This window comes from Oncorhynchus keta, unplaced genomic scaffold (assembly GCF_023373465.1).
Source record: "Oncorhynchus keta strain PuntledgeMale-10-30-2019 unplaced genomic scaffold, Oket_V2 Un_scaffold_30379_pilon_pilon, whole genome shotgun sequence".
Lineage (NCBI taxonomy): Eukaryota > Metazoa > Chordata > Actinopteri > Salmoniformes > Salmonidae > Oncorhynchus > Oncorhynchus keta.
In genome coordinates this window covers 244,739-257,838 of record NW_026290910.1, presented here as the reverse complement: position 1 = coordinate 257,838, position 13,100 = coordinate 244,739, and the positions used below count along the sequence as shown (strand labels likewise).

The window sequence follows — 13,100 nt, the reverse complement described above, 5'->3', positions numbered from 1 at the left end:
TGCGGGGGGTGCAGAGCTGTTGGCCGAGTTTGGGTAGGCAGGTGGAAAGCATGGCCAGCTGTAGAGAAATGCTTATTGAAATTCTCGATTATCGTGTATTAATCGGTGGTGATAGTGTTTCCTAGCCTCAGTGCAGTCGGCAGCTGGGAGGAGATGCTCTTATTCTCCATGGACTTTACAGTGTCACAAAACCTTTTGGAATTAGTGCTGCAGGGGGCAAATTTATGTTTGAAAAAGCTAGCCTTTGCTTTCTTAACTGACTGTGTATATTGGTTCCTGACTTCCCTGAAAAGTTGCATATCACGGGGACTATTCGATACTGGTGCAATATGCCACAGGATGTTTTTGTGCTGGTCAAGGGCAGTAAAGTCTGGGATGAACCAAGGGCTATATCTGTTCTTAATTCTACATTTTTTGAAAAGGGCATGCTTATTTAAGATGGTGAGGAAAGCACTTTTAAAGAACAGCCAGGCATCCTCTACTGATGGGATGAGGTCAACATCCTTCCAGGATACCCGGGCCAGGTTGATTAGAAAGGCCTGCTCGCTGAAGTGTTTTAGGGAGCGTTTGACAGTGATGAGGGGTAGTCGTTTGACCATGGACCCATAACGGACGCAGGCAAAGAGGAGGTGATCGCTGAGATCCTGGTTGAAATCAGCAGAGGTGTATTTAGTTGGCAAGTTGGTCAGAATGATATCTGTGAGAGTGCCCATGTTTACAGATTTAGGGTTGTACCTGGTAGCTTCCTTGATAATTTCTGTGAGATTGAGGGCATCTAGCTTAGATAGTAGGACTGCCGGGGTGTTAAATATATCACAGTTTAGGTCACATAATAGCACAAACTCTGAAGATAGATGGGGGGCAATCAATTCACATATGGTGTACAGGGCACAGCTGGGAGTTGAGGGGGGTATATAACAAGCAACAACAGTGAGAGACTTATTTCTGGAGAGATGGATTTTTAAAAGTAGAAGCTCAAACTGTTTGGGCATAGTCCTGGATAGTATGACAGAACTCTGCAGGCTATCTCTGCAGTAAATTGCATCTCCGCCCCCTTCAGCAGTTCTATGTTGACGGAAAATGTTGTAGTTGGGGATGTAAATCTCTACATTTTTGGTGGCCTTCCTAAGCCAGGATTCAGACACAGCTAGGAAATCAGGGTTGGCGGAATGTGCTAAAGTAGTGAATAAAGCAAACTTGGGGAAGAGGCTTCCTATGTTAACATGCATTAACCCAAGGATTTTACAGTTACAGAAGTCAACAAATGAGAGTGCCTGGGGACACACAGGGCCTGGGTTAAACTCTACATTACCAGAGGAACAGAGGAGGAGTAGGATGAGGGTACGGTTAAAGGCTATAAGAACTGGTCGTCTAGTGTGTTGGGAACAGAGAATAAAAGGTGCAGATTTCTGGGAGTGGTAGGATAGATTCAGGGCATAATGTAAAGACAAGGGTATGGTAGGGTGTGAATACAGTGGAGGTAAACCTAGGCATTGAGTGAAGATGAGAGAGGTTGCATTTCTGGAAGCACCAGTTAAGCTAAGTGAGGTTTCCACGTGTGTGGGGGGTGGGACAAAAGAGCTATCTAAGGCATGTTGAGCGGGACTATGGGCTCCGCAGTAAAATAAAACAATGAGAGTTACCCAAAACAACAGTATACAAGGCATATTGACATTAGAGAGAGGCATAAAGCAATCACAGGTGTTGATTGGGAGAGCTAAGACAGAAAGTGGTAAGACAACAACGGATAAACAGCTAAGACAACAGCAATGCGATGAATGGGCAGAGAGGGTCAGTTAGCTACACACAGGGCCTGAGTTCGAGGCTGGGGCCGACAGATAAACAAAAATGAAGTACCGTGTAAATGAACAGTCCAGCAGGCATCAGCTGTGTAGCCAAGTGATCATAGGGTCCAATGAGCAGCAATAGATGAAACAGGGAGCTGTTCGTTAGTCGTTACTACACTAGGCAAGCGGGAAACACAGCATTCAGAAAGCTAGCGGGCTGGAACAAGCAGATGGGTCTTCACTGACATCCATGACACAGAGATTCCGGTTGAGAGCACCTCAGCAGAATGTCAGCAGACCGGGTCGTGATGGATTGGCGGGGCGCCGTGACGACAAAGGGTCGAGGCCAATTGGCAAGAGAGGAATTGTAGTTGGTGTACTTCGTTGGCTTGCCGGGAGATGGGCCTAGCTCAAGGCTAACTGGTGCTTGCTTCTAGACAGGGACGTTAGCCACAATAGCCACCCGGTAACTAGCTGCGATGATCTGGTGTAATGGTAGAGCTTGTGGCAGGAATCGGGTGATGTAGTGGAGAAAAGCAGTCCATCACCAACAAACTATAATGGTCCAAACACACCAAGACAGTCGTGAAGAGGGCACGACAAAGCCTATTCCCCCTCAGGAAACTAAAAAGATTTGGCATGGGTCCTGAGATCCTCAAAAGTTTCTACAGCTGCAACATCGAGAGCATCCTGATTGGTTGAATCACTGCCTGGTACGGCAATTGCTCAGCCTCCGACCGCAAGGCACTACAGAGGGTAGTGCGTACGGCCCAGTACATCACTGGGGCTAATCTGCCTGCCATCTAGGACCTCTACACCAGGCGGTGTCAGAGGAAGGCCCTGAAAATTGTCAAAGACCCCAGTGTAGCAAGACAGCCATTACAATCTTTTTGTATCATCAATTTCTCTCAGCCAATCATCAGTCATTTCTCTAAGTGCTGTGCTTGTTTAGTGTCCTTCCCTATAAGCATGCTTTAAGTCTGTCATCAATTTGTTTACTGTGAAATAGCATTGGTCAAACACAATTTTTTCCAGAAGTTTACTAAGGGTTCGTAACAGGCCGATTGGTCAGCTATTTGAGACAGTAAAGGGGGCTTTACTATTCTTGGGTAGCGGAATGACTTTTACTTCCCTCCAGGCCTGAGGGCACACACCTTCTAGTATGCTTAAATTGAAGATGTTGTAATGCTCCGGGTGTCGTGGGTGTGGAGTCAAACGCAGGAGACAGAGAGTGCAATGCTGTGCTCTTTAATGCACCAACGCACCACAGGGTGCTCACAATAATAACGGCCCCAAACACGCGGAATGAAAAATGTACAACTGAAAATGCACGACCAGGAACAAACACGTTCCTCTACTACAGAGCCGAAGGTTACAATAATTAATCCCGCACAACAGACAGACAGGTGCTACCAATAAACATACAAGGAGGGGGAGGAAAGACAATCAGTGGCAGCTAATAGGCCGGTGACGACGACCGCCGAGCTCCACCCACCCGGGAAGGGAAGCCACCCTCAGTCGGACTCGTGACAGATGTGGCAATATCGTCCGCTATTATCCTCAGTAATTTCCATCCAGATTGTCAGACCCTGGTGGCTTGTCGTTGTTGATAGACAACAATAATTTGTTTGACACTGACTTTACAGAATTCAAAATATACAATACTTGTAATTTCAAAATTTGGTCAGATATTCCTGGATTTGTAGTGACAGTGTTTGTTGGTGGCATGTCTTCCCTTAGTTTGCTTATCTAGCCAATGAAAAAGTCAATGAAGTATTTGGCAATATCAATGAGTTTTGTGATGAATGAGTCATCTGATTCACTGAATTATGGAGCCAAGTTGGCTTTTTTTCCCAAAATGTAATTTAAGGTGCTCCAAAGTGTTTTACAATCATTATTTATATCATTTATCTTTGTTTCATAGTATAGTTGAATTTTATTTGATTTAGTTTAGTCACATGATTTCTTAATTTGCAGTACGTTTTCCAATCAGTTGGGCTACCAGACTTATTTACCACACCTTTTGCCTGACCGATTAATCGGCATGGACAATTAATTAGGGCCGGTCTCAAGTTTTCACAAGTTTTCATTTTCGGTAACATTGCAATCCACGAGGAGACTGCATGGCAGGCTGACCACCTGTTACACAAGTGCAGCATAGAGCCAAGGTAAGTTTCTAGCTAGCATTAAACTTATCTTATAAAAAATAATCAATCAATCTTAATCTTTCCTGGTTCGAGCCCATGGAGGAGCGAGGAGAGGGACGGAAGCTATACTGTTACACTGGCAATACTATAGTGCCTATAAGAACATCCAATAGTCAAAGGTATATGAAATACAAATGGTATAGAGAGAGATAGTCCTATAAATACTATATTAACTACAACCTAAAACTTCTTAACTGGAAATATTGAAGACTCATGTTAAAAGGAACCACCAGCTTTCATATGTTCTGAGCAAGGAACTTAAATGCTAGCTTTATTACATGGCACATACTTTACTTTTCATTTCTTCTCCAACACTGTTTTTGAATTATTTAAACCAAATTGAACATGTTTCATTAGTATGTATTTATTTGAGACTAAATTGATTTTATTTATGCATTATATTAAGGTAAAATAAAAGTGATAATTCAGTATTGTTATAATTGTCATTATTACAAATATATATATATATATATTAAAAACATTTTTTTTTTTTAAATCGCCCAATTAATCGGCATAGGTTTTGTTTTGGTCCTCCAATAAATCGGTATTGATATCAGCATTGAAAAATCATAATCAGTCAACCTCTACTCTCAACCATACAATTTGCAATTCCTCATCAATCAAGGGGATTTAACATATTTTACAGTAATTTTCTTAATGGGTGATTGTCAAGTGCAGCACCTCGTTGTTCCTCATTACACACCACAGACCAGCAAATATTCTTTACATCATCAACATATGAATCACTACAAAACTTATTGTATGACCTCTTATACACCACAGTATATTCGGCCCAGCCTTTGGTACTTTGGTTTTTCTAGATTTGGCTATTATATTATGATCACTACATCCTATGGATCTGGATACTGCTTTAAAGCAAATTTCTGCAGCATTAGTAAAGATGTGATCAACACATGTTGATGATTTCATTACTGTGCTGCTTGTACTTGAACTCATTTAAGTATTTTTTGGGCTGCAATCGGAGGCGCAGTAAACTCTAATGAACTTATCCTCTGCAGTAGAGGTAACTCTGGGTCTTCCTTTCCTATGGCGGTCCTCATGAGAGCCAGGTAACTCTAATGAACTTATCCTCTGCAGCAGAGGTAACTCTGGGTCTTCCTTTCCTGTGGCGGTCCTCATGAGAGCCAGTTTCATCATAGCGCTTGATGGTTTCTGCGACTGCACTTGAAGAAGCTTTCAAGGTTCTTGACATTTTATGGATTGACTGACCTTCATGTCTTAAAGTAATGATGGCCTGTCATTTCTCTTTGCTTACTTAAGCTTTTCTTGCCATAATATGGACTTGGTCTTTTACCAAATAGGGCTATCTTGTAACAACACAACGGATTGGCTCAAATGCATTCAAGAAGGAAGGAAATTACACAAATGAACTTTTAATTAACTTTTAATTGAAATGCAGTCCAGGGGACTACCTCAAGAAGCTGGTTGATAAAATGTCAAAGAGTGTGCAAAGCTGTCATCAAGACAAAGGCTGAAGAATCTCAAATATAAAATATATTTAGATTTGTTTAACTTCTTGGTGACAGGGGGCAGTATTTTCACGACCGGATGAAAAGCATGCCCAAATTCAACTGCCTGCTACTCATCCCCAGAAGATAAGATATGCTTATGTGATTTGGATAGAAAACACTCTGAAGTTTCTAAAACTGTTTGAATCATGTCTGTGAGTATAACATAACTTATTTAGCAGGCGAAACCCTGAGGACAAACCATTCAGATTTTAGGGGAGGGGGAGTTTTCATTAGGAATCCAGATTTCTAAGGGACCTTCTTGCAGTTCCTATCGCTTCCACTGGATGTCAACAATCTTTAGAAATTGGATAAGGTTTTTCCTTTGTGTAATGAAGAAGTACGGCCATCTTGAACGAGGGTCACTTGAAGTGGACTGTTAGAGGCGCATGACCAGAAAACTTTTTGTTCGTTTTCCTCCTGTACTGAACACATATCATCCCGTCTTCAATTTTATCGATTATTTACATTAAAAGATACCTAAAGTTGAATTACAAAAGTAGTTTGGAATGTTTTAGCAAAGTTTACAGGTAAGTTTTGAGTTATTTTGTAGTCACGTTGCGCAAGTTAGAACCAGTGTTTTTCTCGATCAAACGCGCCAAATAAATGGACATATTGGATATATATCAACGGAATTAAATCGAACAAAAGGACCATTTGTGATGTTTATGGGACATATTGGAGTGCCAACAAAAGAAGCTCATCAAAAGTAAGGCATGAATTATATTTTTATTTCTGCGTTTTGTGTCGCGCCTGCAGGGTAAAATATGTTTTTCTCTCTTTGTTTACGGAGGTGCTATCCTCAGATAATAGCATCGTTTGCTTTAGCCGAAAAGCCTTTTTGAAATTTGACATGTTGGCTGGATTCACAACAAGTGCAGCTTTAATTTGCTATCTTGCATGTGTGATTTAATGAAAGTTTGATTTTTATAGTAATTTATTTGAATTTGGCGCTCTGCATTTTCCCTGGCTTTTGGCCAGGTCCCACATATCCCAGAGAGGTTAACACTTTTTTGGTTACTCCATGATTCCACATGTGTTATTTCATAGTTCTGATGTCTTCAGTATTATTTTACAATGTAGAAAATAGTTAAAAAAAATAAAAACCCTTGAATGAGTAGGTGTTCTAAAACTTTTGAACAGAGTGCATATAAAAATAGGGTCTCCATTTTTTTGTTGTAATGCATTCGATCTTCAGCAGAACTGAGGCCTAACCTCCACAACATTTCATGACTTTCATGAAATGTTCATTTCATGAACATCTAGAGCTTTGATTAATCATTGACCTTGTCCATGCTCCTTGACTTACAGCACGGGTTAATGAAAGAAGGGAACCAATTCATGAATTAAAAAAAAAAAGAAAAAAGACAATGAATATCCATTTGAGCATGATGAAGTTATTAATTACACTTTTGATGGTGTATCAATACACCCAGTCACTACAAATATACAGGCGTCTTTCCCAGCTCGTGAGAGGAAAGAAACCACTCAGGGATTTCACCATGAGGCCAATGGTGACTTCAAATCAGTTACAGACTTTAATAGTTGTGATAGGAGAAAACTGAGGATGGATCCACATTGTAGTTACTCCACAATACTAACCTAATTGACAGAGCGAAAAGAAGGGAACCTCTTATTAGAATGCAAAAGATGAAATCTAAAGCAATAATGCAAAACATTTGACAAAACAATTAACCTTTTCTCCTGAATATAAAGTGTTATGTTTGTGTACAACACATTACTGAGTACCACTCTCTATATTTCCAAGCATAATGGTGACTGCATCAGGTCATGGGTATGCTTGTACCATCATGGCCAAAAGTGTTGAGAATGACACGAATGTTCATTTCCACAAGGTTTGCTGCTTCAGTGTCTTTAGATATTTTTGACAGATGTTACTATGGAATACTGAAGTATAATTACAAGCATTTGATAAGTGTCAAAGGCTTATATTGACAATTACATGAAGTTGATGCAAAGAGTCAATATTTGCAGTATTGACCCTTCTTTTTCAAGACCTCTGTAATCCGCCCTGGCATGCTGTCAATTAACTTCTGGGCCACATCCTGACTGATGGCAGCCCATTCTTGCATAATCAATGCTTGGAGTTGGTCAGAATTTGTGGGGTTTTATTTGTCCACCCGCCAAAGTATCCTGGCCATGGACCCAAAATATCGATGTTTTGTTCCCCGAGCCAGTTAGTTATCACTTTTGCCTTATGGCAAGGTGTTCCATCATGCTGGAGGAGGCATTGTTCATCACCAAACTGTTCCTGGATGGTTGGGAGAAGTTGCTCTCGGAGGATGTGTTGGTTCCATTCTTTAATCATGGCTGGGTTCTTAGGCAAAATTGTGAATGAGCCTCCTCCCTTGGCCGAGAAGCAACCAGACACATGAATGGTCTCAGGATGCTTTACTGATGGTATGACACAGGACTGATGGTAGTGCTCACCTTGTCTTCTCCGGACAAGCTTTATTTCTGGATGCCCCAAACAATCGGAAAGGGGATTCAGAGAAAATGACTTTACCCCAGTCCTCAGCAGTCCAATCCCTGTACCTTTTGCAGAATACCAGTCTGTCCCTGATGTTTTTCCTGACAGAAAATGGTCAAATTCGCAACTTATCAAGAGAACATCCCTGGTCATCCCTACTGCCGCTGATCTGGTAGACTCACTAAACACAAATGCTTTGTTTGTAAATTATGTGTTGAAATGTGACCCTGGCTATCCTTAATAAAAAATTTAAAAAGAATGTTCAATTATTTGTACTTGTACTTTTGATACTTAGGTATATAAGTATTTTAACGATTACATTAGTATTTTACTGGGTGACTTTCACTTTTACATTACTCATTTTCTATTAAGGTATCTTTACCTTTACTCAAGTATTAGAATTGAGTACTTTTTCCACCACTGCATGACATAGACTGACCAGTGAATCCAGGTGAAAGCTGATATGATCCCTTATTGATGTCACTTGTTAAATCCACTTCAAATCAGTGTAGATGAAGGGGAGGAGACAGGTTAAATAATGATTTTTAAGCCTTGAGACACAGATTGCGTAAGTGTGCCATTCAGAGGGTGAATGGGCAAGACACAATATTTAAGTGCCTTTGAACGGGGTATGGTAGTAGGTGCCAGGCGCACCGGTTTGAGTATGTCAAGAACTGCAATGCTGCTTGTTCTCACGCTCAACAGTTTTCCATGTTCATCAAGAATTGTCCACCACCCAAGGGACATCCAGCCAACTTGACACAACTTTAGAAAGTATTGGAGTCACTGTAGAAAGTATTGGAGTCGGGGGGGCGGGTTGAAACTAAATATTACGAAGGTGATCTTCATATTTTGTACACTCAGTGTAAATGCTATGCACAATTTCAACATTTTATTGAGTTACAGTTCATTTAAGGAAATCAGTCAATTGAAATGAATTCCTTAGGACTGAATCTATATATTTCACATGACTGGGCAAAGGCGCAGCCATTGGTGGGCCTGGGAGGGCATAGGCCAAACCCACTTGGGAGCCAGGCCCAGCCAATCAGAATGAGTTTTTCCCCACAAAAGCGCTTTATTACAGACAGAAATACTCTTCAGTTTTATCAGCTGTCCAGGTGGCATATATGAGATAATTCTGCAGGTGAAAAAGCCAGATGTGGAGGTCCTGGACTGGCGTGGTTACACACATAAATCATGCGGTTGTGAGGCCGGTTGGACGTACCGCCAAATTCTCAAAAAAATTACGTTGGAGGCGGCTTATGGTAGTGAAATTAACATTCAATTCTCTGGCAACAGAGGATGCCAATTGCACTCCTCAAAACTTGAGACATCTGCGGCATTGTGACAAAACAGCACATTTTAGAGTGGACTTTTGTCCCCAGCACAAGGTGCACCTGTGTAATAATCATGCTGTTTAAGCAGCTTCTTGATATGCTACACCTGTCAGGTGGATGGATTATCTTGGCAAAAGGAGAAATTCTCATGAACAGGGATGTAAACAAATTTGTGCACAAAATTTGAGAAAAAGCTTTTTGCACGTATGGACAATTTCTGGTATGTTTTATTTCTGCTCATGAAACATGGGACCAATACTTTACATGTTGCGTTTATATTTTTGTTCAGTATAGATTGTTTATTTGTATGTGGTTTGGGCTTTAAATGAGATTATTCTTTACAGAGTCAGGTATATTTGTCCTGGGCTCAATCTATGATTGATAGAGAGATTCAAGGAGCCACCAACGTTAAGTAAAGTAGTAGAAGCAAAGCATTGAATATTTACATTCATGCACTTCTCCTTGGGCTGTTACAATCCAGGTGTGCAAAGCGCTTAAGAGACATAGCCAGAAAGACTCACAGATGTAATCACTACCAAAGGTGATTCTAACATGTATTGACTCAGGGGTGTAAATACTTATGCAAATGAGACATTTCTGTATTTCATTTTCCAAAAAATGTGCTAAAATCTCAAAAAATGTGTCTTTACTTCGTCATTATTCGGTATTATTATATGTAGCAATGGGTGAGAAATGTCATCCATTTTGAATTCAGGCTGTAAACAACAAAATGTAGAATAAGTAAAGGGTATTAATACTTTCTAGAGGCACTGCGTTTGTCAAATGGCAGTCAAGCATCGATCATCATATCACCAGAATAAGACCCTCGATATTTATTGGAAAGGAGCATCAAGCTCATCAAGAATGCACTTTCACCACCCTGTGAAGTTCATCGTAACTTATTTCATTTGTTGCCTAATAAACTGCACTGTTCCCAAGTTGTAGTGGGAGGACCACACACCATATCATCGGGTGACTCCAAATTTACTTCGATATGATGTAAATTATGTCAATATTTGCACACAAAGGCGTTTCCACCACCATCACATAAATCATTTTACAGACAAAAAGATCCCACCTTGTCGAACAAACAAATTATCCGTCAGCATTAATCAAATTGTATCGAATCTTCCTGTTTCCATCACAGCTGCTGCTGTTTTTTTTATACAGCATGACTGCTTACAATTATGAATGCTGTTGCGTTCATTTGTAATAATACAGAAATGTCTAAATGTTCTGTATATTTCATTGTGTTGTTTCTAAAGGATCAGCGGAGAAAGGACTAAAGGTCAACCTGGAAACGATTGTGTCAGAAAAGGTTTGGGCCTCTGCGGTCCAGTAGTGGGTCTCAGTGAATGGGGTTCAGTTGTTTGTTGGAATTCTACATTTGTGCGGTGAGGGGATACTGATGTTTTCCCTTGGCCAATTATCCCGGACAAGAAACGCCACAATGGAATCCAGCTCTCTTTCCATCCATTTCTTTAGCTTACAACATCCTATTAATCTTTTATTATATGCACAGTTCCAAAAGCCAACGTCTCATGTTGCAACAAATTGTCGTCTCACAATCTTTATTTTCTAAAAAGCTGTCATTCATCCAAGGCGACTCTTGTCTTTCTCATGTGATTATGTTCAATTATCTATGTACTATATATCACTCATTAACCGAGGCTCTTCATTCTGTAAAGGTACACAGAATTTACATTTTCAGTGAGCCTAAGCACCTGCATGCTATGGTAAATGAACCGGGAACCATAACTGTTGATTGTTAAACACTACTCACAAAAATAAACACCTAGAAGCTGACTCATTTTTATGACAACCATTACAAAACAAGGAGTAAATTAGTAACATTATTATGACAGGTCACATTGTTTTTGAGAGATATATTGTAGTGTGTGTACATTTATTTGAATGGTAGAACATTGCATAGCAAAGGATCAACAGTAGAATTTGAAATACCGTCTTGAAGCACGTGACCTGCTATAAATCTGAGTTTGTCATACACACAAATGATTTCAATCCAAAATGTTTATAAATAAAACAATTGTATTTAAATATTGTTTGCTTTTCACCTATGTTGTGTTGTTTCACCTATGATGTCATAAGGTGAATGCACCAATTTGTAAGTCGCTCTGGATAAGAGCGTCTGCTAAATGACTTAAATGTAATGTAAATGTAATGTTCTCAGTGTAATGACATTTAAGTCTTACTCCCAGACAACCAATTGCGAGTGCAACCTAGTGCTGCTACATCTGTAAATAGGCAGTGAAAAGTATTTTGCCTCTATAGTTTACACAAAAAGTTATACTGGGTTAGAGATGGAGCATTTCAGACCTTAAATTATCCTGTCTTGGAATTGGGATATGCGTTTGAATAATTATAATATATAAATAGCCTACATAAGAAGCATTATCATTATTAATTAATAATTTATAAACCAATAAAACGTTTACTGTCACGCTTTAGGGTAAAGACGCACTTGACTTCAATAAATGGAAGTTAAGATGAGGAAATCTCACAAATCAATTTAAAATTGTGCAACAAATTACAAGCTGTTATGTCTGCAACTGACAGAATGCAACCAACAAAGTATTAATGATCATCAAAAATCCATGCACAAGAGCCAATCTTATAAACCTTACCTATTTTGTGTTGCGCTCACTTCTATTGAAGTTCGGGAAGCACCATTATCGGGATTGAGATGGTCGCTGCTGTTTTTTAAAGAAGTGTTCAACAATTCCTGAGCGTCTGTAGATAAACTAGTACTTGTTTTATCTGAGACAGGGTGATCGGTTAGTGAGTTGCTCTGCTGAATGTAGTGAGTTTGCTCTAATAAAGTAGCCTGCACCGCACCAGGCGAGGACATAGACAAGTGCAGCTGCACTGATATCGGGTCCGTCCCAGTCTCGGGAGACAGGAGCAGCGACTCATGCTTATCCAGATCCACACTTCGGACTTTCAGTAGCTCTTTATGTCCCCATTGCGAGGTTTCCCCGGCACTACTCTTCGCCTTACCGGGACAGCTTGGAAGACCAGGAGTGCTTGAGTTTCCCTGAGGACCACTTCCAACGTTTGTGCCGTTATTCGACTCATACATTCCCGACGACGAGGTCCGGCTCCCCGCCGTCGCCATTTCCTGTCCTGGAGTTGATCACTTATTAGGTTCTATGGAAGAGGGGAAGTAGGTAATTGGGGGAGGGTCGGGTGGGAGGAGCGATAGAACAGTGACATTTCGCCTACATACCGTAAAATGCGCATAAATTGGCGTATTTTGAGTAATTTTAGGCAATGACTGAATCTCATCTAAAATGTTAGATCAACTTTCAAAGAAGGTTGACAATTAATGATAAGTAACTCGTGTTTAAGGCTGTCAGCATGTGATACGACTTCAAAAGGCTTATAACAATGACTGAGAATAATGTTGTAGATTTATTTTAAAACTGCAAAGAAAGTTAAACAGTAAATAGGCACAAACCATTGGCAGTTGAAAACACCCAGGGCACACTAAGGTTTAAAGACATTGGATAATTCGAGACACTGAGGTATAATAACAGCTGGAGACAGCATCCAAGATGTCCAACCATTGTTTTCAAGGTAATCTACTCAGGCTTGCACACCCTGATTCATGGTTCAACTATATCCAAATTGCATCACCTGTGTGCAAAGAGAGCAGAATTATGTTATCCAAAAACATGACAAACATTGGCTGTGAGTGATGGAAAAAAATTGTACTCATCGATAATTAT

The 13,100-nt window shown here is 40.2% G+C and overlaps 1 protein-coding gene across 2 annotated transcripts in view; it reads right to left on the bottom strand.

The window, feature by feature from the left end:
* The window catches only part of LOC118385561 (mitogen-activated protein kinase kinase kinase 1-like), a 114,762-nt gene extending 102,240 nt beyond the window's left edge, over nucleotides 1–12,522 (bottom strand). For both annotated transcript variants that reach the window (XM_035772792.2, XM_052515781.1), the window contains exon 1: nucleotides 11,997–12,522. In XM_035772792.2, coding sequence (XP_035628685.1) covers nucleotides 11,997–12,487 — 491 coding nt within the window. In that variant the 5' untranslated portion in view covers nucleotides 12,488–12,522. The remainder of the gene's footprint in view (nucleotides 1–11,996) is intronic.
* Nucleotides 12,523–13,100: the final 578 nt, after the last annotated feature.